Source organism: Artibeus jamaicensis, unplaced genomic scaffold (assembly GCF_021234435.1).
Source record: "Artibeus jamaicensis isolate MK-2021 breed Jamaican fruit bat unplaced genomic scaffold, CSHL_Jam_final contig_729, whole genome shotgun sequence".
Classification (NCBI taxonomy): Eukaryota; Metazoa; Chordata; class Mammalia; order Chiroptera; family Phyllostomidae; genus Artibeus; species Artibeus jamaicensis.
Window position 1 is genome coordinate 6,428,849 of NW_026521939.1, and position 22,805 is coordinate 6,451,653.

The 22,805-nt window shown below is 47.7% G+C and overlaps 1 protein-coding gene across 2 annotated transcripts in view; it reads left to right on the forward strand.

The window, feature by feature from the left end:
* Nucleotides 1-20,532, forward strand: part of LITAF (lipopolysaccharide induced TNF factor) — a 38,485-nt gene extending 17,953 nt beyond the window's left edge. For both annotated transcript variants that reach the window (XM_053672131.1, XM_037151200.2), the window contains exons 2-4: nucleotides 12,781-13,005; nucleotides 17,177-17,333; nucleotides 18,947-20,532. In XM_053672131.1, the coding sequence (XP_053528106.1) occupies nucleotides 12,786-13,005; nucleotides 17,177-17,333; nucleotides 18,947-19,055 (486 nt within the window). In that variant the 5' untranslated portion in view covers nucleotides 12,781-12,785 and the 3' untranslated portion in view covers nucleotides 19,056-20,532. The remainder of the gene's footprint in view (nucleotides 1-12,780; nucleotides 13,006-17,176; nucleotides 17,334-18,946) is intronic.
* Nucleotides 20,533-22,805: the final 2,273 nt, after the last annotated feature.

Below are 22,805 nucleotides of genomic sequence, written 5' to 3' on the forward strand. Positions count from 1 at the left end.
TAAAAACACAAACATTTTGTTTCAGAGTAGTTTTAGATTCGTAGAACAGTTAGTATAAAAGGTCCTTATTCTCCATCTGGCTCCCCCCATTGTTAACATCACCAGGCACGTTTGGCACAACTGAGAACCTCATGTGGCTGCCTTACGTGCGATTAACCAAACTCCAGACTTCACTCCTGGTTTCTGTTCCTGGGTCTTACATTGTATGTAGCTGTCCTGTCTCCAACTCCGGTTTGTGGCAGTTTCCCGGGCTCTCTTTGTTTTCTTTGACCTTGGCAGTTGTGAGGAGTACTGGCCTGGTCTCCTGTAAAAAGTTGTCCAGTCTGGGGTTTGTCTCCTATTTTCTCATGATGAGCCTGGGGTGTGGGAGGAAGACCGCATTGCTGACGAGCAGGGATGTGATGTCCATGCCACTTCTCACGGATGGTGTTAAGCCTCAGCCTCTGTCTCTGTGTTGTCTTACCTGCACCTCCTTGCTTTAGAGAGAGAGGAGCATCTTTCTGTCTGTGAAGATGGAGTTGTCCAGGGATGGGTCATGGTCAACTAGATGGGTGAGGGATTGAGGAATGGGGAGACTGTAAGTACTGTAGGCGGACCCCTGAGTCCCTGAGGCCCAGTTACAGAAGGGCTGTTGGGGAAGGAGCAGCCCCTGAGAGAGACCAAGGTTCAAGGCCAGGCCAAATGAGGAAGTCCTTCCAGAGGAGGGCCTGGCAGCTTCAGGGGAGAAGGACAGGAAACAGTGGGCCTGTGTGGGTAGAGGCCGAGGGAGGAAGGAGGCGGGTGGGGGCGGTGAATCCATGGATGTAGGAGGGAGGCGGGGCGCCGCATGTGCTCTGTCAGAGAGAACGGGATGCGCACAGTGTGATGGGGTCTGTATCGGGGTCTGCATCCGGGTCTGCCCGACTCCTCGCTGTGAAATCTCTGTGTCACCGTGGGGAAGCGACCTCCTCCCCAGGCTTCACTCAGCTTCCCTGTAAATAGAACTAACGTGTTTATAGTAACCTTGACTGCCCAGTGTTCTGAGTACATCCGCTAACTTCGTTAGTACCGCTGCCCTCTTAGGTGTAGATACTTTTTCAGTCCATTTTCCAGATGATGGAACCGAGGCACAAAGAAATGAAGCAACTCACGAAGTTGGCGGAGCTGGAATTTGAGCCGAGGGAGCTTGGTACCAGTCTGCTCCTGAACATTCAGCACTTTTCGTTCCCCTTTCCATGCTCTGCCTGCTCACAGTTCTTCTGTGCCCTCTCTTTTCTCAGAGTGACTGTTGGGTATTTAGCAGGCTAGGCCAAGGTCCGTGCCATTCTTGCTGTCCTGCTGTCCCTTAAGAAATGGGTGGTACCTATCTACTCTTTTTTTTTAGAGAGAGGAAAAGGGAGGGAGAAAGAAAGGGAGTGAAACATCAGTGTGTGGTTGCCTCTCACACGCCCCCACACTGGGGGGCTGGCCTGCAACCCAGGCATGAGCCCTGACTGGGAATCGAATTGGCAACGCTTTGGTTTGCAGGCCCGTGCTCAATCCACTGAGCTATGTCAGCAAGAGCAGCCAAGGAAAATCCTCCGTGGTGGACATTATCTCTCTGTCTTCTTCCTCCTTCGCTTTTGGGCCCTGACTGCCCGTTGGTCATTTCACCAGAAAGGGATGGTGTTGGGAAGGAAAAATGACCCAGAATCCCGCCACTCCCTCATCTACCACTAGTATGCCTTCAGTCCTCACCAGGTGCCCACAGCACTGAGGATGGAGATAGTCGCAAAGGTGTGAACCCTGTTTCCCCTTCCTGTCCACACAAGTCCACGAGGGTTGCTGACGTCATAGCATCTTAGGGTTCAAGCGACTTAGAGGCTCCAAATTTTCTTGGCAGGTGGTTATTTCTGGAGAATGGGTGACACATCATCCATGTCAAGTCCGTGGCTCTGGACATGTGGTGGCGGGTCTTTCTGAGCTGAGGGTGGTAGCGGTGATCAGGAGTCCAGACCTTGACTGGCTGATACAGTCAGTGCCAGCAAGTGCCAGTGTCGTAACCCCACCCAAAAGTGGGAGTGGATGTCTCAGAATCCAGGGGCCTCTGCAGAGCCAGGATGCTAGCAATGTCACCAACTTGCGTCAGGGCATAAAAGTGAGGTTTGGAGCCTGGGGCTTTTTTTTCTTTCTGAGCTTATCTTGTGGATGTTTGCAGGCCTCCACACTTCCCCTTTCAGTTCTGTCCACCCACATCTGGACTTGACCCCCTGCCTCACACCCCAGGGTGCTCTGATGAGAAACATCGCTCCCCCGGGAATCCTGGAGGAAACGAAGGATGCCTGTCCCCTTTAAGTGATTCCAGTTCTGGGGCGTGTTTGACGAGGCTGTGGCCACACCCTCATGTTGCCTTGAGCCAACCGTGACACCATCCAGGATGGAGGCTGCTGCCACTGAAGGCTTTCCTTTCAAAGCTGTTTTCTCAGATTCTAAGTTGAGGCTATTCAGGGTAAGACCCTTTCATTTGTGTCAGCTTCCAGATCTTGAAGCCTTCCAAGGTGGCGCTGGGTATCCTTTTTTTATCCAGGTATTTTTTTACAAACATTTGTTGATGCGTCAATGCGACTAACTTGTCCTGGTTTGCCTGGGACTTTCCCAGCTTTAGCTCCAAAAGTCCCTTATCCGGGAAACTCCTGGGCAAACTGGAATGGTGGGCCATCCTACGAAGCACCTGTGATGCTGGGAGCCCAGTTCTGGGTGCCGGAGTTGCAGATTTTAATAAATTTGAATCCTTGCTCTTATAGGGCCCACAGACTGGTGAGGAAGACAGCCAAGTGAAAATGCTCTGATGGGAACCGCAGAGGAACACTTACTATACAACAGCTAAGGCACACTGAGTGCTTATCTGCCCCTCTCCATTCTTGGTGCCTTTCATAAGGATTCATTTCATCCTCCTAAGAAACTTAAGAAACTACCATTGTACCCACTCTACAGGTGGGAGAACTGAGGCACCAGCATCATGCCGTAGGGTGTGGGGGGAACCTGGATGTGACCGTAGGCGGTCTGGTTCCAGACCCTGCAGCCTTGATTTCTGCACTATGTAGAGAGAGGTTTGGGGAGGAATTTGCCCTGGGAAGGCCAGAGGTTGTTTTTTGGAGGGAGTGACATGCATGCTGGGATATGATAGGTTAGAGGGATTTGTAGGCGTATTGGGAAGGAAGGAAGGGAGGGAGGGAAGGAGGGAGGGGAGGACAGATAGGGAAGAGCGTGCCTGGCATGTAGGAAATGTCTAAGCAAGGCTGAAGATTCATGAAAGATCTGCAATGACGGGAGGAAATTAAGTGAGAGAGAGGTGGGAAGAAGGGGTCCACCATGTCCTGGGAACGCCTTCCATCCTGGGCATGCCAGGACCTTTGGTCACCGTGGTGGGACACATTGTGGGGGTCAGAAAGAGGCCAGTGGTCTTGGCTTTAGGTAAACGGGAGTCAATGGATGGACTTGTCTGAACTCAGACAAGTAGTGAATTTGGAGGCTCAGGTTGCAGGCCTTGGCTTCTGACATGGAGACCAGATAGTTCCGGCAATGCCTTGTTTTATCTTTTTATTGAGGTAAAGTTCACAGGACATAAAATACACCATTGTAAAGTGTACAATCCAGTGACATTTAGTACATTCACAGTGTTATGCAGAATTCACCTCTGTCTAGTTCCAGAACATTTTCATCTCTCCAAAAAGAAGCTGTACCCATTAACACTTATTCCCCATTTCCTCCCAACACCCTTCCTCCAGCCCCTGGCCGCCACTAATTTGCTTTCTGTCACTGTGGATTTACCTGTTGTGCACATTTCCTGTAAATGGAATCATACAAGATGTGGGCTTTTATGTCTGGCTTCTCTCACTTGGCATCACGTTTTCAAGGCTGATTCCAGTGATGCCTTTGAGCTGAGTTGGCAGTGATAAAGCTGCTCGCTGGCCATCTCTAGACTATCCAGAACTGAGATTCTCCCCTTAGAATTTAGGATTCCAGGCAGACTGCTGCCAGTCTTGGCTCCCAAAACACTGAAGAATGCGGGCGCAGGCACGGACATGTGAGAGGACTCTCAAGCTCTTGGTGAGTGCCTGAAACAGCAGATCTTCCTGGTATGTTTCAGGGAACTCTAAAGCTGTTTAGGCCAAATTGTTGAGCAGACAGATTGATAAAAGTGAGGTTCCTTGTGGAGTTTATTCCCACTTTCCAGGGTTGCAGGATCAGTTCATAAGTATCAGCTCAGGGTGTGAAGGTCACTGGGCCCAAAGGCGTGGCTTCTCGCTAGGACTTCCAGGGCCTGTCCCTTCTCCTTCAACACAGTGCTATTAGGAAGCTGGGACGGAGCTGCTCTGAGATGCAGTTGGCTAGAGGCTTTTGGCTTTTTCTCCCTTGGTGTTGCCGTATGTGGCTGAGATATCCCAGCCTATACCATCACTTTAAATAGGCAGCTTTGCACCAAAGTTGCATCTTAGAAATTGAGATTCCCCCCTTTTTTGTCTGTCTCCCCAGAATGAGGAAGGGACAGCTTTGTGGACATCTGCTGTTAGTTGGTCATTGAGATCCTGGCCCCATCATTATTAAAGAAGTGGATTGTTTTGAATTGCAGAGTCCGCAGTGACAAAATTACTTGAATCCATTACAGGCAGGTCTTTTTTTTTTTTGTCTCAGTTGTGTGGTATGAAAGTCTGCAGGAAATGCACCTTTTTACCTGGGCTAGGGAAGAATTTGTTTTCTATTTGTTCCCCTTGGGGGCAAAGTATGCAGAACCAGGCTGCTGACTGTGTCTGGATCTCTGGGCCTGGGACTTGTTTTGAGGGGGTAAAGAGCTCTGGAGTCCGATGGGCATGGGTTCAAACACCAGGCCTGCCACTCCATCCGTGTGACTTTGGACAAACAGCTTAACTGCCCTGGGCCCCAGTTTCTTTGTTTGGTTGATGATGGTAACAATAATTCCTGACTCAGTGGTGAGAACTACAGGGGGTGGCACATGTAAAGGCATGAATTACAGGGCCCACTACAATAAAGTAAGAGCCTGATATGCTTTTCCTGTTAACACAGTTGTGAATCTGGGGTGGAGGGGGGTGTGAAGAGCAGTAGATTTTGCTTAGGCCAGAACCTTTGGACTCAAAGGTGCCAAAAAAAGGTTTTAATAGCCTCCTTATTTGGTACCACGTAGCAGTCTTCAGTTTCTTTGTGGGATAAGGACTCAGCAGATTCAAGACCCAGACAGACAAGTGACTAGGGACAGGAGGAATTGGTCAGCCCAGACAGCCCAGCCCTGCTTGGCCCCAGTGCAGCAAAGGGGAATATCCCCAGGCTGGTTACCCAGTCCTGCCCACCTCCCTCAGTTGTGGCTTATGAGATTAAGGTGCAAGAAGGCTGGACATACCTGTGAGAGAATGTACAGATGTGAGACTTCTGGTCAAGATGGTGGCATAGGCAGACATGGCTTGCCTCTGCACAAGCACATCAAAATTACAACTAAAATGTAGAATCACCATTACTCAGAACCATCAGAAATCAAGTTAAGTGGGAGTCTGACAACTAGAGAATGAAAGGAAACCACATCCATCTAGACTGGTAAGAGGGACTCAGATGCAGAACAGGCTGGCCCCTCACCCACATGTGGCGGATAAAGTTTGGGAGGGATATCTCGGAAGCAAGGAGTCCCGCTCCGCATCACTCCTCCGACCCCAGGGTTCCAGTGCCAGGAAGATAAGTCCCCACAACTTATGGCTGCAAAACCCAGCAGGGATTCAGTTAGTGGAAGAAACTTCTGGAGCTCCAAGCAGTTCCTTGTAAAGAACCCACACACCACAAACTCACCTACTCAGATTCCCTCCTCTGAGCTCTAGTACTGGGGTAGCAGCTTGAAAGGCACCAGTGGTAGACAGGGAGAAACTGAAGTGTCTGGCATCAAACTGAGCAGAAGCCATTGTTCCTTTTCTAATCCCTCCCCCCACAGAGCCAGCAAACTGGAGCCATAGTTGAGACTCCACCAACTTGGCTAACACTGTTTGACACACCTTGGAGATCCCCAGAGATTCCACCCCACCCGCCTTACAGGCCTAGCCAAGCTGCTTCTCCATATGAATGGCTGGTCTTGGCTTATGCTTCACAACTTCCTAAATTTTCTCAAACAAGCAATAGCTGGCCTCAGTGAGCCCCAGGACTGCACTAGCAGTAGCCAGCCTAGCTTCACAGCTTGGCTTTGCCTGAGAATCTACAAGCCTAGCACGAGTAGCAGCCATCTCAGATTGCTTTATAGCTCAGCCAGGGCAGCCCTGGACAAAATACAGGTGGGGACTGATTTTGGTCTGCACCCCCCGGGAAACCCCAGGGTCAGCATGCCCAGTGGACAGCTGTAGACCATGTTGGAGCACCACCACCCTGCCCCTGCACACAGCTGATCCTCCATAGAGAGCAGAGGTTGGTGGTTAAGTGGTCACAGCCAATCCTTACAGCTGACTGGCTTGGGCAAATCCCTCCCATTGGTCTGCCAACAGCAATCAAGGCTCAACTACAAGAGGAGGGTGCACTCAGCCTACAAGAAGGGTGCACCTCAAGTGCCCAATCTGAGTTATGGGTAGCCTGTGCTACTGGACCCTACAGGGCCTACTACATTAGGCTATGGTACTAAGACATGGAGTCACAGCAGCTCTACCTACACAGAAACAAACACAGGGAGGCTGCCAAAATGAAGAGACAAAGAAACATGGTCCAGATGAAAGAACAGATCAAAATTCCAGAAAAAAAGCTTTATGAAATGGAGATAAGCAATCTTATCAGATGCAGAGTTCCAAACACTGGTTATGAGGATGCTCAGGGAACTTAGTGTGGACCTCCACAGCATAAAAAGATCCAGTCAGAAACGAAGGGTACACTAATTGACATAAAGAACAATTTACAGGGAAAGAACAGTACAGTGGATCAAGATGAGAATCAAATCAATGATTTGGGACATAAGGAAGCAAAAACCAACCAATCAGAACAATGAGAAGAAAAAAGAATCCAAAAGAAAGAGAATACTATAAGCAGCCACTGGGACAGCTTCAAGAGGTCCAACATTTGACTCATATGGACACCAGAAGGAGAAGAGAAAGAACAAGAAATTGGAAATCTTTTTGAAAAAATAATGAAAGAAAAATTCCCTAACTTGGTGAAGGAAATAGACATGCAAGTCCAGGAAGCACAGAGAATCCCATACGAGATGGATGCAAAGAGGCCCACTCCAAGACCCATCATAGTTAAAATGCCAAAGTTTAAAGATAAAGATAAAGAATCTTGAAAGCAGCAAGAAAAAAGAAGTTAGTTACCTACAGGGGAGTTCCCATAAGACTGTCAGCTGATTTCTCAAAAGAAACTTTGCAGACAAGAAGGGACTGGCAAAAAATATTGAAAGTGATGAGAAGCAGGGACCTACAGCTAAGACTGCTCTACCCAGCAAAACTGTCATTTAGAATTGAAGGGCAGATAAAGGGGCTTCTCAGACCAGAAAAACCTAAACGAGATCATCATCACCAAGCCATTAATATATGAAATGTTAAAGGGACTTATTTAAGAAAAAGAAGAATCCCTAGCTGGTGTGGCTCAGTGCATTGAGTGCCAGCCTGCGGACCGAAACCGCAGTTTGGTTTCCCGGTCAGGGCACATGCGTGTTGGGGGCATGTGAGAGGCAACCAGTCAGTGTCTCTCTCACACATGGGCGTTTCTCTCCCTCCCTTCCTGTCTCTCTAAAATAAATAAAATCTTTAAAAATTTTTTAAAAGATCAAAACTATGAAGTATAAATACAAATCTATCAACAATTGAATCTAAAAAATAAACTAAACAAACAAGAAGAACAAAGATTCACGAATACAGAGAGCGTTTTGATGGTTGCCAGATGGGAGGGGGTTCTGGGGGACGGGTGAAGGGATGAATGGGGATTAAGGAGTACAAATAGGTAGTTACAGACCAGCAATGGGGATGTAAAAGACAGTGCAGGAAAGGGAGTAGCCAAAGAACTTTTACTTATGACCGGTGGACATGAACGATGGTGTGAGGATAGCCTGAGGGAGTGGGGGGCGCTGGCTGGAGGAGGGAGGGCAAAGGGGGAAAAATCAGGACAACTGTAATAGCATAATCAATAAAATGTAATTAAAATTTTTTTAAATAACAAAAAGGTATTTTACCATAAAAAATTAAATCTTAGTTAAAAAAAAGAATGTACAGATGTAAGGGACATTAGGACTTGGTCAGTGAGAGGTTAAAATGGGGTTGGATGATTGCATTGATGACAGCAAGAAAAAGGAGGCGTGTTTTAGGAATACTAGACCAATGAATGTTGGTGATTTGGACAGTTCATTGGGGCCGCACAGTAGATTCTCGGTGGGGAGTGAAAACTGGTTCTTCGGTGGGGAGGAGAGGTGAAGGATATCTTAGACATTGTAGTTGTGTGTGGCCCTCCAAAACACAACCCTGCTGAACACAATCTTAATTCTTAGTATTTCATTTCTCTGGTTAGGCAGAAATTAAATTATCTTTAAATTAATTAATTGAATTTAAAGATAATGTAATTTGTCTCCTTGGGGCAGGGGCGGGAGGGTAGTGGGGGAAGCAGCTGTAATGAAAACAAGATTGAGAACTCCTGTTCTCTGCCCTGGGATCACAGAGCTGCCCCCGGACATGCTCTGGGTCCAGGAATATCCCCTCACTGCCCGTGTAAGAGAATGTCACTCACTAGGCAAATTGTTGAGACTTGGAACAAGGGAAATTTTCACTGAGGGACCCCCAAATTCCAAGTGGCATATTTATATAGATGAGAGAATGGGGGCAGGATCATGCAGCTGGTCATGAGCCAGTTTCCAAGGCCAAGCCCAGTGCTTCTCACGTGAGAAATGCAGCTCCGTGGATCGCAAGCTCCTTTCCCGTGACCGGCAGTCACATGGGGGACCGAACGGGGCCCAGAGCCGCGTGGGGCCATGGGCCTCCTTCAGCGGAGTTGGAACTTCAGGGTGGTGGCTGCGTGTTTCCCAGCAAAGGCCCCGTGGGGCAGTGCAGGTCACGGCCCGGCAGGCCGGCCTGGCCACATTTTCCATATTTAAAATATGGGTTTGGAATGTATCGCTAGATTTGGACGTAGCTAATAAAACAGCCATTCTGAAATGGTGAAAACAGAAATCTCTAGCCTTTAGCGTTTTCTTGATTTCAAGTGGGGGCCGGTGGAAGGTGAATGGAGACCTATCATCAATGTGCTCTCTTAAATTGACAGTGGAGAAAAGCCACTCTCTGGGGAGCTTAAAAACAAAGTTAAACAACAGAAGGGAAGAAGGAGACCCCCGCATGTTTTTTTGTTTATTCCCCCAGCTCCCTGTAACCATGGCAACCAGGGCTCTGCAGGGCTGCCCCAATCACCCAGGATTCTCAAGGCTGTGTTTTTATGTGCAAAAACTGTGGCTTTGAGTTTTATAAAACTCAGAGATGCTTTTCTAGGGTTTGCAGTTTGTTCCAGAAAAAGACACAAGTATTAGATGTCATTATGCTAACGCCACATCACATAGGCGTCCTGATTGGAGTGACCACATGTTCTCTGGTGATGGTGGAGTGTGTGTGTGTGTGTGTGTGTGTGTGTGTGTGGTGTGTGTGTTGGGGTGAGAGACTGCTGCTCTTAAGAGTGTCATCTTGTTGGGGTTAGGGGGAGGGGGCGGTGGAGGCGGTCGGAGCTGATCCTTTCTGGAAGGGTGAGTAGGTGGGTGGCCAGGTGGGCCTCCCACCCCTGAGGAAGCCAAATGAAAAGAAATGGGGAGGGGAGAGGAATGGGACTGAGTGAAGAGGCATTTCCTGGCCTGGGGCCTGGGGAAGGAATGCTCTGGAATTTATTTAAAAACTTTTAAATCAGCTAGTTATGGGTTGTTGCTTTTCTCTTTCTCTTTCTTATCTTTATTTTTGTTTTTTGCTATTCTAGTTTGTTGCTCTTGTTCCTTTCAAAATTATAAGCATGTTTCTGTGGCTCTATGATGAAAAGCAATGTTCCCAACACACATCGTCCTGAAATTCCAGCAAATTGAATGTTATTGCAAGGAAGATGCTGCCTGGTCAATGAATGGGGGGGCCCTGGCCTTAATTTCCAGAACAGGGAGTCTTTACCGTTCATGGACTAAGGCTCCCACCTCCTGACACTTGTATGTTCTGTCTTGACAATTTCTGGCCACGTTTCCTCACCTGCGGAGGAGACAGGCAGTGGTTTTGAAATAGAGGAATCCTGCTTCTGAGTTGAGGCAGAGATTTCCAGTGGTTTGACCCAAACTATTTGCACAATCTAGGGCACCCCACAGCTTAGTTTTCCCTCCCAGAGCACTCCAGTTGCAACCACAGCAAACAGGGCTATTTTAGGCTTGCTGTATGCATGGTGTTTTTTGCTCTTGTGGTTTTTAAAAAAAATATGACTCGGTTTTCATAATAAATCACGTAGACAGCTTAGGGTCTGCTTTTCCTGAGACAGGAAAGGACAGCACGTCCTTGATGCAGAATGTGGATGTAAGTTACTGCAGAGCGCCCTGGCCCATTCCCCCAGCTGGAGACCCCTGGAGGCCGGTCCCTGTGAGAAGCAGCGGGGGGCGTTCCTGGGGCCAGCCCGAGGGAACATCAGCAGACTTAGGAGGTGAGCTTGATGGATATGTGTTTTGGGGCGGATCTTTGTGGTCTTTGTCCGGCTGCATTTTTGTATCTGAGTGTCAGAGGAACCTGGCAACAGTCCTTAAGCACTTTTCACAGTGTTCTCATGTTTAACCTCGAGCCTATTTTCAAAGATATCTGGTGATCTTGTTAAGCTCCCTCTGCCCTCCTGTCCTCTCCATCCACGTGGAGGCCTTTTGCAGTTTTCTTCTTGGTTCTGTGTCATCTGCCCTTTCTGGGGTTGGACCTTCCTCTCCTCTACAAACTTCCATGGCTTCCATTGCGCCATAGCATTGCTGTCCTGTAGAACCAGGAAATGAGCCACATGGGCAATTTTACATTGTTTAGAAGCCACATTTTAAAAAGTTTAAAAGAAGCAGGTGAAATGAATTTTAACAACACATTTTACTCCATCTGTCTGACATAGTATCATTTTAACATACAGTTGATATCAAAAAATTATGAACAGGATATTTTACATTCATATTTTAAAGTTTTTGAAACGGTGTATTTTACATTGACATATCCCAAATTGGATACCAGAGTTTATTAAACTAGCTGTTGCTACAGTAGATTCATACACCTGAGGTGTCCCAGACTTACAAAAAGTTTCCGGTAACTGAATTCCATATTCTATTTTAAATTTAAATTGCTTATATTTAAATGCAATTTAAAAATTGAGTTTCTCAGTCACACTAGCTGCCATTTCAAGTGTTCACAGCCTCCTGTGGCTGATGGCGACTGCATTAGCCCCAATGGAGAACATTTCCATCCTTCCAGAAAGTTCCATTGGACAACACAGTCTTACAAAGTCCAAACACCTCAAAAGGACTTTCAGAATTTTCCAGAACCCACTTCCAACCTCTGTAGCTTTATTTATTGACTTTGCTTTGCACATGTTCACTTTCCATTTTGAAATGTATGCCCTTTCTTCTCTTCCCCCAGAGAAGTCTCTCTTTTCACGCTGGCTTAATGGCAGAACTTCCTCGAAGGGTTCTCCCCTTCTCCCTGCAGCAGAATTAGTTGCTGCCTCTGCTTCCCGCTGGTTCCAGAAGATGAAGCAGAAAGCGTGGGAAGGGGCCGCAGGCCCGTTGGGGCTCCCAGACCGTGGCTTGCTGCCCTGGGAGCTCACATCCCCATTTCTCCTGAGACAGGTTTGAATGGATCTCCTAACACACAGCAGCCGGGCCCTGCCCCGTTGGAAAACATAGCCACACAAAGGACGGCACTGTGTGCGTGCCATGGCGGCCCGGGGCTGTGAGTGTGAGCCTTCAGACAGGGACACGCCCTGGGCACAGGCCATGTAATTCTAGGCAGGCATCGGCTCTAGGAGAAAAAAATCCTTTCTTTGCCCTCACAAAAGGAAATATGCGCCTGGCTGTGCTGATACTCATTTTTCAAAATGGGAACTGTGTGTGTGTGTGTGTGTGTGTGTGTTCACTTTGAAAAACTATGACATACATACAGAAAAGTGCACAACTTGAATTTTCACAAAGCTAATGTACCCATGTAACCAGCCCCCCCCCATGAAGAAAGGGAGCATTGACCAGCCCACCAGAATGGCCTCCCTCCCACCCCTCCCACCCTCGTCTCTGCCTCCCCAGAGTCACCACTTTCCCGACTTCTAGCCGCATGATTCATTCTGCCCATTCTGAACTGCATGTACATTTTTGGCATCTGGCTTCTTTTGCTCGGCACTCTGGTTGTGATAGCTTGTGGTTGGTTTTCGGATGCCTTCATCTTTTCTGGCACCTGAAACTATTCGTAAAAAAACCACAGCAGTTAAAAAGAAGAAAACTCTAGATGTGAAAGATTGGTGGCTTGAAGTGTGAAGAACCTTCTACTGAAATTTCGTTGATGTTTGCCCATGGGATTTTCTAGGTTTTGGGGATTTTTATAGGTTTGGGCAGTTTTCCGTTGCCATTACTTATATTTTGTCTTTATTTAGGGAATCCTTGCCTAGGGGATGATTCTGGGTCTTGAAAGGCCATGAACTCCTTTTCTGGCTTTTGGACAAGACTGGCCATGAGTCATTTCCTCAGATTTTCTTTTCGTCGGGTAGAAAATTCAAGATGAGGGTGGAGAGGAGAGAGAGGTATCAGTTGACCTTCTGATCTGGTATCTTCTGTTTTGGCTTTAGGTGAAATGTCTGCTCCGGGACTGTACCAGGCGACTGCTGGGCCTTCATCGGTGCCCACCGCACCCCCATCCTATGAAGAGACGGTGGCCATTAACAATTACTTCCCCACGCCTCCCGCTCCCATGCCCGGGCCGACCACGGGGCTCGTGACTGGCCCTGATGGGAAGGGCATGAACCCGCCTGCATACTACACCCAGCCAGTGCCCGTCCCCAACGCGAACGCAAGTACGTGTGGCCTCCCCGGGCCCCTTCCCGCCCTGGCCTCGGGGCTCTGTGGGAATCAAGAGAGCCACCCACGTGACTCTGAGCCTAAGCGAAGTGCCAGTCGGTCCAGTTTTCATTTGTGTGAAATGTTGCATGCAGTCCATTAGGTTCCCCATCCGTGAGTCTTGTGGCTTTTCCATAATAAAGTACAGTTTATGAGCTTTCCCTAGTCTGCCATAAATCGATCCTTTGGCACTTACACAGAGGTACAACCAGCCGTGCCAGAGAAATTTGGCTATTACAGTTTGCTTTTCAGGGCCCCCACCCTCCCTGCTGAGGTTTGATAGAAGCCCTGCACCCTGAGTTGAGGGCTGGAGCAGGAGAGGGGGAAGAGACAGCCATGAGTGAGGAGAGGGTGAGCTGAAACCTGCCCCAGCCCAGCAGCACCGTTTGCAGACGTTGCTCCCCTGCCTTCCGGCAACGTTTTTTTAACATCCAATAAGGGTTTATTATCTAAAATGCATAGAGAACTCCTACAACTTAACACCAGAAAGATAAACAATCTAATTAAGAAATGGGCAGAGCACCTGAATAGGCAGTTCTCCAAAGAGGACATGCAGATGGCCAGTAGACATATGAAAAGATGCTCAACATCACTAATCATCAGAGAAATGCAAATTAAAACCACAGTGAAATAATCAGCTCACAACCGTCAGAATGGGGGGCCCTTTCTTTTAAAGCTTGTTCTCTAATCCATTGCTTCCCAAATTTATTCAAAAGCAAGCCTCCATAAAAAAGCACACCATGTGCAGTGCACAGTAGGGTGCCCAGTGGAGGCTGTTCGCTGCTGCAGGCAACAAGCTTAGGGCCCCAGCCCCGTTGCCATCTGCAGCACTGAATGCTGCGGTGCTCAGTGTCTCGGCACCCTGGTGTTCGTTAGTGCAGGCGGTGAAGACAGCGGGGCGGTGAACACCTTGCTGACACATGGCGTGTGCTGTCCCTGACCCTGATCACCGGGAACCATGCCTCCATGCCCCTGGAAACTGGAAGCCCCGTGGCTGCCACTGCTGCCCTCTCAGAATGCACTGTGCAAGGCTTATTTCACAGGACAGGCAGAGCCATTTGGCCTGATGTTTCCATGAGTGGCTGCCAAGCCTGGTTATCCAGGCTCTCTAGGAAATCGCAGCAGCTTTTTATTTAATGTTCTAAATTCATTCCCATTATTCTGAATTTGAAGCGATACAATCGGGTATGCACAAAGAAGTTCACTCCCTTTCCCATCGGACCCCACGGACCCTCACAACTTTTACGCGGCCACTCTTAAGGTTCACGTATCCTTTTGGCATTGCTTTTTGCAGACATAATGAACACAAACATAGTCTCTTTTCTTACAAAAATGGTAGTATGCTATGCCCACGGTATATGTGTATATGTGCATTCTTTTCACCTTTTTTTCCTTATTTAACCAAGTACCCATGTGGGTACTAGACAGCTTTCTCGTTCTCTTAAACAGCATAGATGTGCCCCATGTTGTGCCTCTGTTTATTTTAACCAGTGTCTATTAATGTTTAGTTGGCCTGTTCCCAGTTTTTTGCTTGTAAACAGCACTGTGTATGTCATTTCTTAAGTATGCAGGTGCACTTTTAGAAGAAATCCCCAGAAACAGAATTACTGGGTCAAAGGATAAGTGCATTTATAATTTTTAAAAAAGATCTTATTTATTTTACTTTTTAGAGAGAGGGGAAGGGAGGGAGAAAGAGAGGGGATAGAAACATCAATGTGTGAGAGCTACATTGATAGGTTGCCTCTTGTATCTGCCCCTATCTGGGGACCAGGCCTGCAACCCAGCCCTGTGCCCTAACTGAGAATGGAACCGGTGACCTCCTGGTTCACAAGCCAGCATTCAATCCACTGAGCCACACAAGCCAGGGCTGTAATTTTGATAAATATTGCCAAACTACCCTCCATAGAGGTTTATTATTGGGCATAATGTCTGAGAGTGCCTATTTCCCCTTTGCCAAGAGAGTATATTGTCCAACTTTTCAAATTTTGCCAGTGTGATTGGTAAACAGTTTTATCAGAGTGCAGTTTTAAATTTCATTTATGTTATAATGAGGGTGGTTTTTCATCTTTCCATTTGGTGAAGCCCATTTGCATTTCCCCATAGTAACTGCCCTTTCTGCTGGAATGAGGTAAAGCCGGCTCCCATGGCTGCATGTGTTGCCCTCTCCTGCACCCCTTTCTCCTAGAAGCCAGAGTGCTTCTTCATGCATTTATTTTGATATTGGTCCTTGAAGGACCAGAGTGGAAGAGCTGGATTTTACCCCAAGTATCCAACCTTCTAGAAATAAAGGAGAAGGAGTTGAAGGTGGTCTCTACCTCCAGCATTGGCTACAGTCTCCCAGACTTCATCAAGTTTTGCTGTTAAATGCTTGGGTTGGGAATAAGCAACATGCTGGCCTGTTGGCATGGCTCAGTAACTTCACAGCATCCACAGATGTGACATTCTGTATCTTCTTCCTTTTCGCTTTCTTCTCTTCCTGTCTTCCTTTCATTCTTTCCTCCTCCTTCTGTTACTCCACTCTATAGGTTAGAAGTCTGGCGGGTCTCATGGGGCTAAATCGAGGTCTCAGCAGGGCCGCCTCCCTTTCTTTGGGCTCTGGGGGCGGATCCGCGTCCTTGCCTTTCCCAGCTCGAGGCATCTCTGCAGCCACGACGGCCACCAGGTCCCCCTCATGTATCGCATCACTCCTCCAGCAGCTTCCTCGCGGCCTTGCCCTGGAGTATTTCCTGCTGTTTCCATGTCACCAGGTGATTCAGTGTCACCAGCAGCTCAGGAGGAAATGCCAGGTCAGGCAGTGGCCCTGTGAGTCTGTCTGGGCTCCCCTAACCCCCGAGTGCCCCAGTTTTCCTGTCTGTGAATTAGGGCTAATCAAGTACCTACATCAGTGAGTTGTCAAAATGAAAGTGAAATCAAGTTTAATTGCTAATCATTTGATAAAAGTGCTCACGTAACGTTGACCCTTGGAGAAGGGAGAGGACAAGATAACTTTTGACTTTTAGTTCACTCTCTACTCAATAAATAACTCATTCTTGTACCAAAAAAAAGTCAATGAAGTTTAAACGTGAGTACTAAAGTAGGCTTCTTCAACGGTGTTTTCTGGGAGGAGTGCTCGGCTTGGTTAGTGCCGGGAAGTCACTACTTCCCTCTGCTACGCAGATGACAGCAATGACGTTCTAGCAGCCTGGAAAGGAACCGAGGGAAGTCACTTTGACAGAAATACCAGCTTAAACAACTTTACCAAGTACCAAAAAGACCATGTAAAACTCGAAGGGCTTTGGGACTGATGTGACCCTAGCTGCTCTTGTGGTGATTGTGAGTGTCTGTGCCTGCCTGCCACCGAGTCTCTCTGTCAGCGCGATTTCATGTGCTCCTTCCATTGTCGGCACAGCTCCCCGCCTCAGCCCGAAGAGCTGGACCGGCGTTCCCTGGCTCGGTGCGCTCCAGCCTCTGCACTGGGCTCTGGGCTTAATAAAGGAGCCTCTTTGTGAAAAGAGGGAATTGTTTTATCGAGGGGCCACTCTGTACCAGGCGTGGTGTGAGGTTCTTTCTTTACCAGCATTCTTATTTAATCCTAAAAACAAGTCTGTTACATCCATTTTTTAAATAACAGCGTCTTAAGCATTTCCAAGTATAAGGTCAGTGGCATCAATTACACTCACATTGTCGTGCAACCACCACCACCACCCATTTCCAGAACTTTTCCATCCTGCAAAACTGAAACTCTGTCTCCATTAAACACCTCCCTGTCCCCTTCCCTGCAGCCCCTGGTGACCACCACCCACTGTCTCTCTCTATGAATTGAACTACTCTAGGTGCCTGATAGATAGGAATCATACAGTGCTTTTCCTTTCGTGGCTGGCTTAATTCACTTAGCATGACGTCCTCAGGGCTCACCCATGTCTATGCGTCAGAGCTGCATTCCTTTTAAAGGCTGAATAATATTCCACTGTGTGGATGGACCACATTGTGCTGCTCCATTCATCCACTGATGGACATTTGGCTCTAGTGAATGTGCTGCTGTCAACATAGGTGTGCCAATCACTGTCAAGACCCTGCTGGTAGCTTTCTGTCACCTACCAGACATTTTCCTTGTTACCAATCGAGCTCTGTCTTTTTCCCTTCCATCAGTTGCCGTGCAGACAGTCTACGTGCAGCAGCCCGTCTCCTTCTTCGATCGCCCAGTCCAGATGTGTTGCCCTTCCTGCAACAAGATGATCGTGACCCAGCTGTCCTATAACGCTGGAGCCCTCACCTGGCTCTCCTGTGGGAGCCTGTGCCTGCTCGGGTAAGTCTGGGGTCCATTCAGAACCCCCGGCTCTCCCGCATTCCTCTTGCAGCTTTCTCACCTGTAGCACACACTTCTGTCTTATGGGATGCCGTCCTGTGCGTGTAGGATGTTGAGCAGCTTCGCTGGCCTCTGCCCACTCTACACCAGTAGCTCCTCTCCCCATCGTAGTAACTAGGAACCGTCTCTTGTGGGGAAGCACTGCTCTTAAGCATATCACGGTCCAGCAGCTGCTGGCCCATCATCTCTTCTTGCTCATCTGCTGCTCACACTGCTCCCTGCGTGTAGGCACGAGCGTGGTGGCCACTCGCATCAGTGTGGGGTGATGCCCTAGGGATTTCTTTTCCTCACAGAATTTCGTGATCTAAATAACTGCCTCACTCTGAGAGACGCTTTAAATGATCCATACATTAAAATACTTGATAGTCATCTGTTCAGAATTTCTTGTTCTTTTACGAGCCCAAGTATTTTCCCCATTGCATCCAGGAGGGGATTGCGTAAATATTTATGTCTGCGCCAAGGGTGTTATGTTGAAAGAGATAATTTTCTGTTCTGGGAGAAATTCGAAGAAACACAGTTTAAATTTTTTTCCCAAACAGATAAAAGCAGCCACCTTATTCCTGGCCATGGGAATCTCAGAAAACCATGGGATTCTATTTTCCTCCTCAGAGGAGATGGTATTTGTGCACTTCTTTTCAGGATTCCTTGCCTCTTGTACAACTGGCTGTTTCTTGTTACGCCACAGGCCCTGCGAAGGTCCTTCCTGTATTTGCTGATTACATAGGTTAAGGGACACTGTTTTGGGGAACTTGATTTGGTTGTTGCTGTAAGAAGCAACCTCTCCATATGGAAGAGTGATCAGTCTGAGGCAGGTCACCAGACTACAGCCCAAGGGCCAGACCTCGCCCACTGGAGTGTTCCCAGAACACATCACTTCATTGGCCGCTCTCACACTACAATGGCAGGTGAACTATGCACTCTCTGGCCCTTTATAAAAGCAGTTCATTAACCTCAGTCTAAGACTTTGAAAGGTGCCCAGATAACCCAAGATTTGAAAATGTGCTTGGTATGGTCTGTCTGTGAGCAAGCTTGGCATTAGTTGGCGTAGTACTTTCCTCTGGCTACCATAACAGATGACCACAAACCTGTTGGTTAAAAGCAATAGAACTTGCTTTTTAAGCAAACTGTGAGAAATTCTCTCACAGTTCTGACGCCGAGCATTCCAACTCAAGGTGCCACACTCCCTCCGAAGGCTCTAAGGGGAGAATCCTTCTGTGCCTCCTCTCCCTTCGGGTTGTCCAGACGTTCTTAGCTTGTGGCTGCATCACTGCTTCTGTCTTCACATGGCCTTCGTCCCCCTGTAGTTCTGTGTGTCCTCCCCTCTTCTTATGAGGACACCAGTCTTTGGGTTTGGGGAGCCTACCTGCCTAATCCAGCAGGACCCCATTTTGAGATCCTTAATTATATCTGCAAAGACCCTTTCTTTCTACAAACAAGGTCTCATTTGCAGGTTCCGGGGGGGTTGGGACACCCGATGTATCCTTTGGGTGACCACCATGCAGTCTACTGCAGTCACTAACATATTCTTCATGTGGCTGTTTTTGTTCTCTCAGGTGCATAGCAGGCTGCTGCTTCATCCCCTTCTGTGTGGATGCCCTGCAGGACGTGGACCATTACTGTCCTAACTGCAAAGCTCTCCTGGGTACCTACAAGCGTTTGTAGGACTTGGCCAGGCCTGACGGGAGCCGTGTGTGGCAGGGAGTCCGCTCCGACTCTCAGCCAGCCCCGCCCCTGCTGGAGGTTCCGCCTTGGCGGTCTCTTCTCTCCAGGGGTTCTACCTTTGCGTCTTCTTTTGGGGGGAAATATTGCAAAAGTAACACACTTCCAAACCCCAGAAATGGCTGCTTGGAGTCGTGCACAGGACATGCAGAGACATTTACCTTGAGTGCTGGGTCAAGGGTGTCCCACCTGCCTGCCACCCCAGGCCATCCACCTAACTGGGATCGTTGCCCTGTGCGAGTATCTTCCACTGATTTGCCTAGCCAGCTTCTTTTCTTGCCTCAGTGGGCCTTTCCAGTGGTGGGCTCCGACCGAGAAGCCACAGGTGGCCTTATGTTCAAGACTGTTCTGGCCTGAATGTAGCCAAGCCAGCCTTTAGTGTTTCCATCGTGTCCGTCTGTCCTCATGTCTGATGACAAAAGGCTTGCCTTAGGCCTTGGCCCTCAGGTTCTGTAACTGCAGGCTTTTCACTAGCACAAAAATTCACTTCAATTTTTTAACTCATTTTTACGTACATGGAGGGACTACTCACACCCCCCAGACATGTATCCATGGGGTTGTAAACGATTCTAGAAATACAGGGCTGGGTCACATCACTGCTCTGTGTGCCCTCGGCTGTCTCTACCAGGCCTTCAGCCAATTTCCATGAAGGGCTGCTTTTTGTGGAGAAATTATTTGTATTAACAGTTTTTATGGCCTTTTGGTCTTAAACACCTTTGAACACAGTGTTGGAAGAAGGGATGTATAGAACTGTTTTCTGAAACCGTATAATTGGTATCATTTCCCCATTTGCCAGGGCACTCTCATATATATATATATTTTTCCCCCCGTTAACAAACACAGTCAAAGGCAGTTGCACCCAGTGCCTTTACTCGGGTTAATGTGGCTCCGGAAAACCTTCACGACGGAACTGGGCCCGTGGGGCCCCTTTGGGCTCCTGGCGGTCTGTGTGGAGAGACACTGCAGGGCACGTGGTGCCGAAAAGCGTGGGGACCGGAACTGTGTCCAAGGAACCCGAAGTCTGACTTTATTTCTCAGAAATCTCACTGGTTGTATAACGTCGGAAGACATGATTTCTAGGACCCAAGCAGCAAGCCCAAGTTCTTGGGTTGCTGCTGTGTCATCTTTGAAATCAAGACAGAGCTGGACTTGCCTCCCAGGAGCCCCCATGGTGATGATAAACAGGCACAGGGAATGCATGTGAATGATATTATGTAGAAGTCAAGCCTAGACCTTGAACAAAGATCTGTATATTGGCTGCAAGTTAGAGCCATAACCGTTGATTCAGCTTATTCACTTGATATTTTGAAAGTTTCAGTAATTATTTTTTGCAATGAATATGGATACTACATCGCACTTTGGTGTTTATCTGCTTTTAAAAAATAAAGTCTTTGGTTCATTTGGTGAACTATTTATCAATTCTTACAGTGTGAAGAATGGCTTCGTGTGTTTCTAGCCGTCGTTACAAAGAACCTTTATTTGCTCCATAACAGTGGGAAATCCTTCCTGATAAAAACTTCAGACTTACTGAGTGTCCCGCAATGTCAAGATGACCGATGTTGAGTCAGGTAGGTTGCTAGTGAGTCAGATTGGAACATTAGGTCATTGGAGCTCAACCGGCGTCATCGATGGCAGCCAGCCATAGCTTTCAAGTTTTAATAAAGTGAACAGAAGAAAGCCATCCCCATTCATCCTCCAAACAAAACACTTTGTTAATTGGTCAGCGTGGTTGTGAGATGCTTGAAGGAGAGCGTTGTCACTCCACCAGGAATATGAATGTCATCCTCTCCTTTGCTACCTGGGGATAAAACTTCATTTGGGAAAGCGCAGGAAAATAACGTCTTGCTGCGGGTCATGTTGTCATGTAAGCCCTGTCTCACAGTCTTGAGGAATTTCTCCTCCGTCTCGATCACGTGTTTTTCTTTCATTTGACAAAACCTAAGGCCAATGCCCAGGTAGCAGTTTTGTTCAGATGGGGGTATGCAAGGGTTCCCAGATTGTTACTAATTACCTGTGCAAAGTCTTCAAAACGAGCTCTGTTTCCAGGACCGTCAAGTATGCTGTGGAAATTATAAAGTAATGTCAGACGCCTGGAGACCCCTCTTGAACCTGGGCTCACCTGAGCATTTATTGGACATTTCATTTTATTGTTCCAAGTACAGGCTTCCGTACAGGTTTGTATGAATTAAAGGTTCTTTTGTTCTACCACTGTTTATTGGGAGTTTTAGAGTTAGTTTGTTGCAAACACTGAATCACATTCAATTAATGAAAGTACCTTATATCTACTGGGACCTCAAAGAAGATTTCTGCCAATTTCAAACCACAAATGTCTATATTTCTTCTACGTTGTTAGTCCATCTAGGTGAGGTAACCTTATATGTAAGTGTTGGTTTGCGTCTTGTTAACAAAAACTATTCCATTATTGCATCTGTTAAGCCAGCTTTAAGCACATGACTGATTCCTGGCTGACCCAACACTACCTGTGAAAATGTTTTTTCTGGGACCGCTGGCTTCCCGGTTGCTGTCGAGACCAATTCCAACAGGCGCTTAATTCTATCAGTGTGGCTTCAGACATGCACACACACAGTCTGGCCTTGGGCTTCTCCCCAGTGACAGCCTCTTGTGTTTGGGGTGTTAAAGTCCTTCTGTGACTTCCTGGGCCCAAAGATCTCCATTAGGACTTAGGTGTGGACATTGGAATTTTACTTACCAATTCCAATTTGCATTTTGGAGCCTATTAAAGTTATCTCCTGCATTTATGACTCAGACATTTACAATGAGTCTCCCAGGCGCAAGAGTGAATTTCAAGTAGACCCTGTGAGAGCGAGGAAAGAGAAGGGAGATTTTTAGTCTAAGACAAATGGGCAAAATCGAGTCAGCGTGTGTGTCCAGTCCCCTGGGGTCCTCACAGCGCACAGTAGAGTTTTGAAACCTGTAGTTTTCTAGTTGTGTGTGTGTTGGGGGTCACAGTGCAGAGAGGGCGCCAAGGGCAATGTCTGGTCTGGCGCACCATGCACCTGTGGTTTTCATGTTGCTGCTCACTGACTGGCTCCGGCTGAGTCTCAGGTGTCTGCAGCCTGGGCGCCAATCCCAGCCCGGCCTGGGGAGAGCGAGCAGCGGGCTCAGCCCCGCCCTGCCAACATTTCTGGTGGCTTCTGTTTTTTTCTTTTTTAAGCTAAAATCTGCCTCACGTTAAAGTGTGTGATTCAGTAACATTTAGTGCATTCACAGTGTTGTGCAACCATCACCTATTTCAAATTCCAAAACATTTCCCTTGGCCCACCTAAAATCCCATACCCATTATATAGTCACACCCCTTCCCTGCCTCCCAGCACCTGGCAGCCACCAATCTGCCTCTGTCTCTCTGGATTTGCCCATTCTGGATATTCCACATAAAGGACTTGTATGATACATGACTTTTTCTTCTGGCGTCTTTCACTGAGTACCGTGTTTCCGGGGCCCATCCACGTAGCAGGTGTCAGCTCTTCGTTTCTCTTCATAGTGGGATAAGGTTCCATCGTGTGTTTATGCCACATTTTGTTTATGGCTACACTGGTGAGTGTTTAAGTCACTTCCACCTTTTGGCTTCTGCAAATAATACTGCTGTGACCACTGGCTTACCACTTCTTGTTTTTTGTGTGCGAATGTGTGTTTTTGTCCTGGGGTGTGGGGTGGTGTGGATGGAATTGCTGA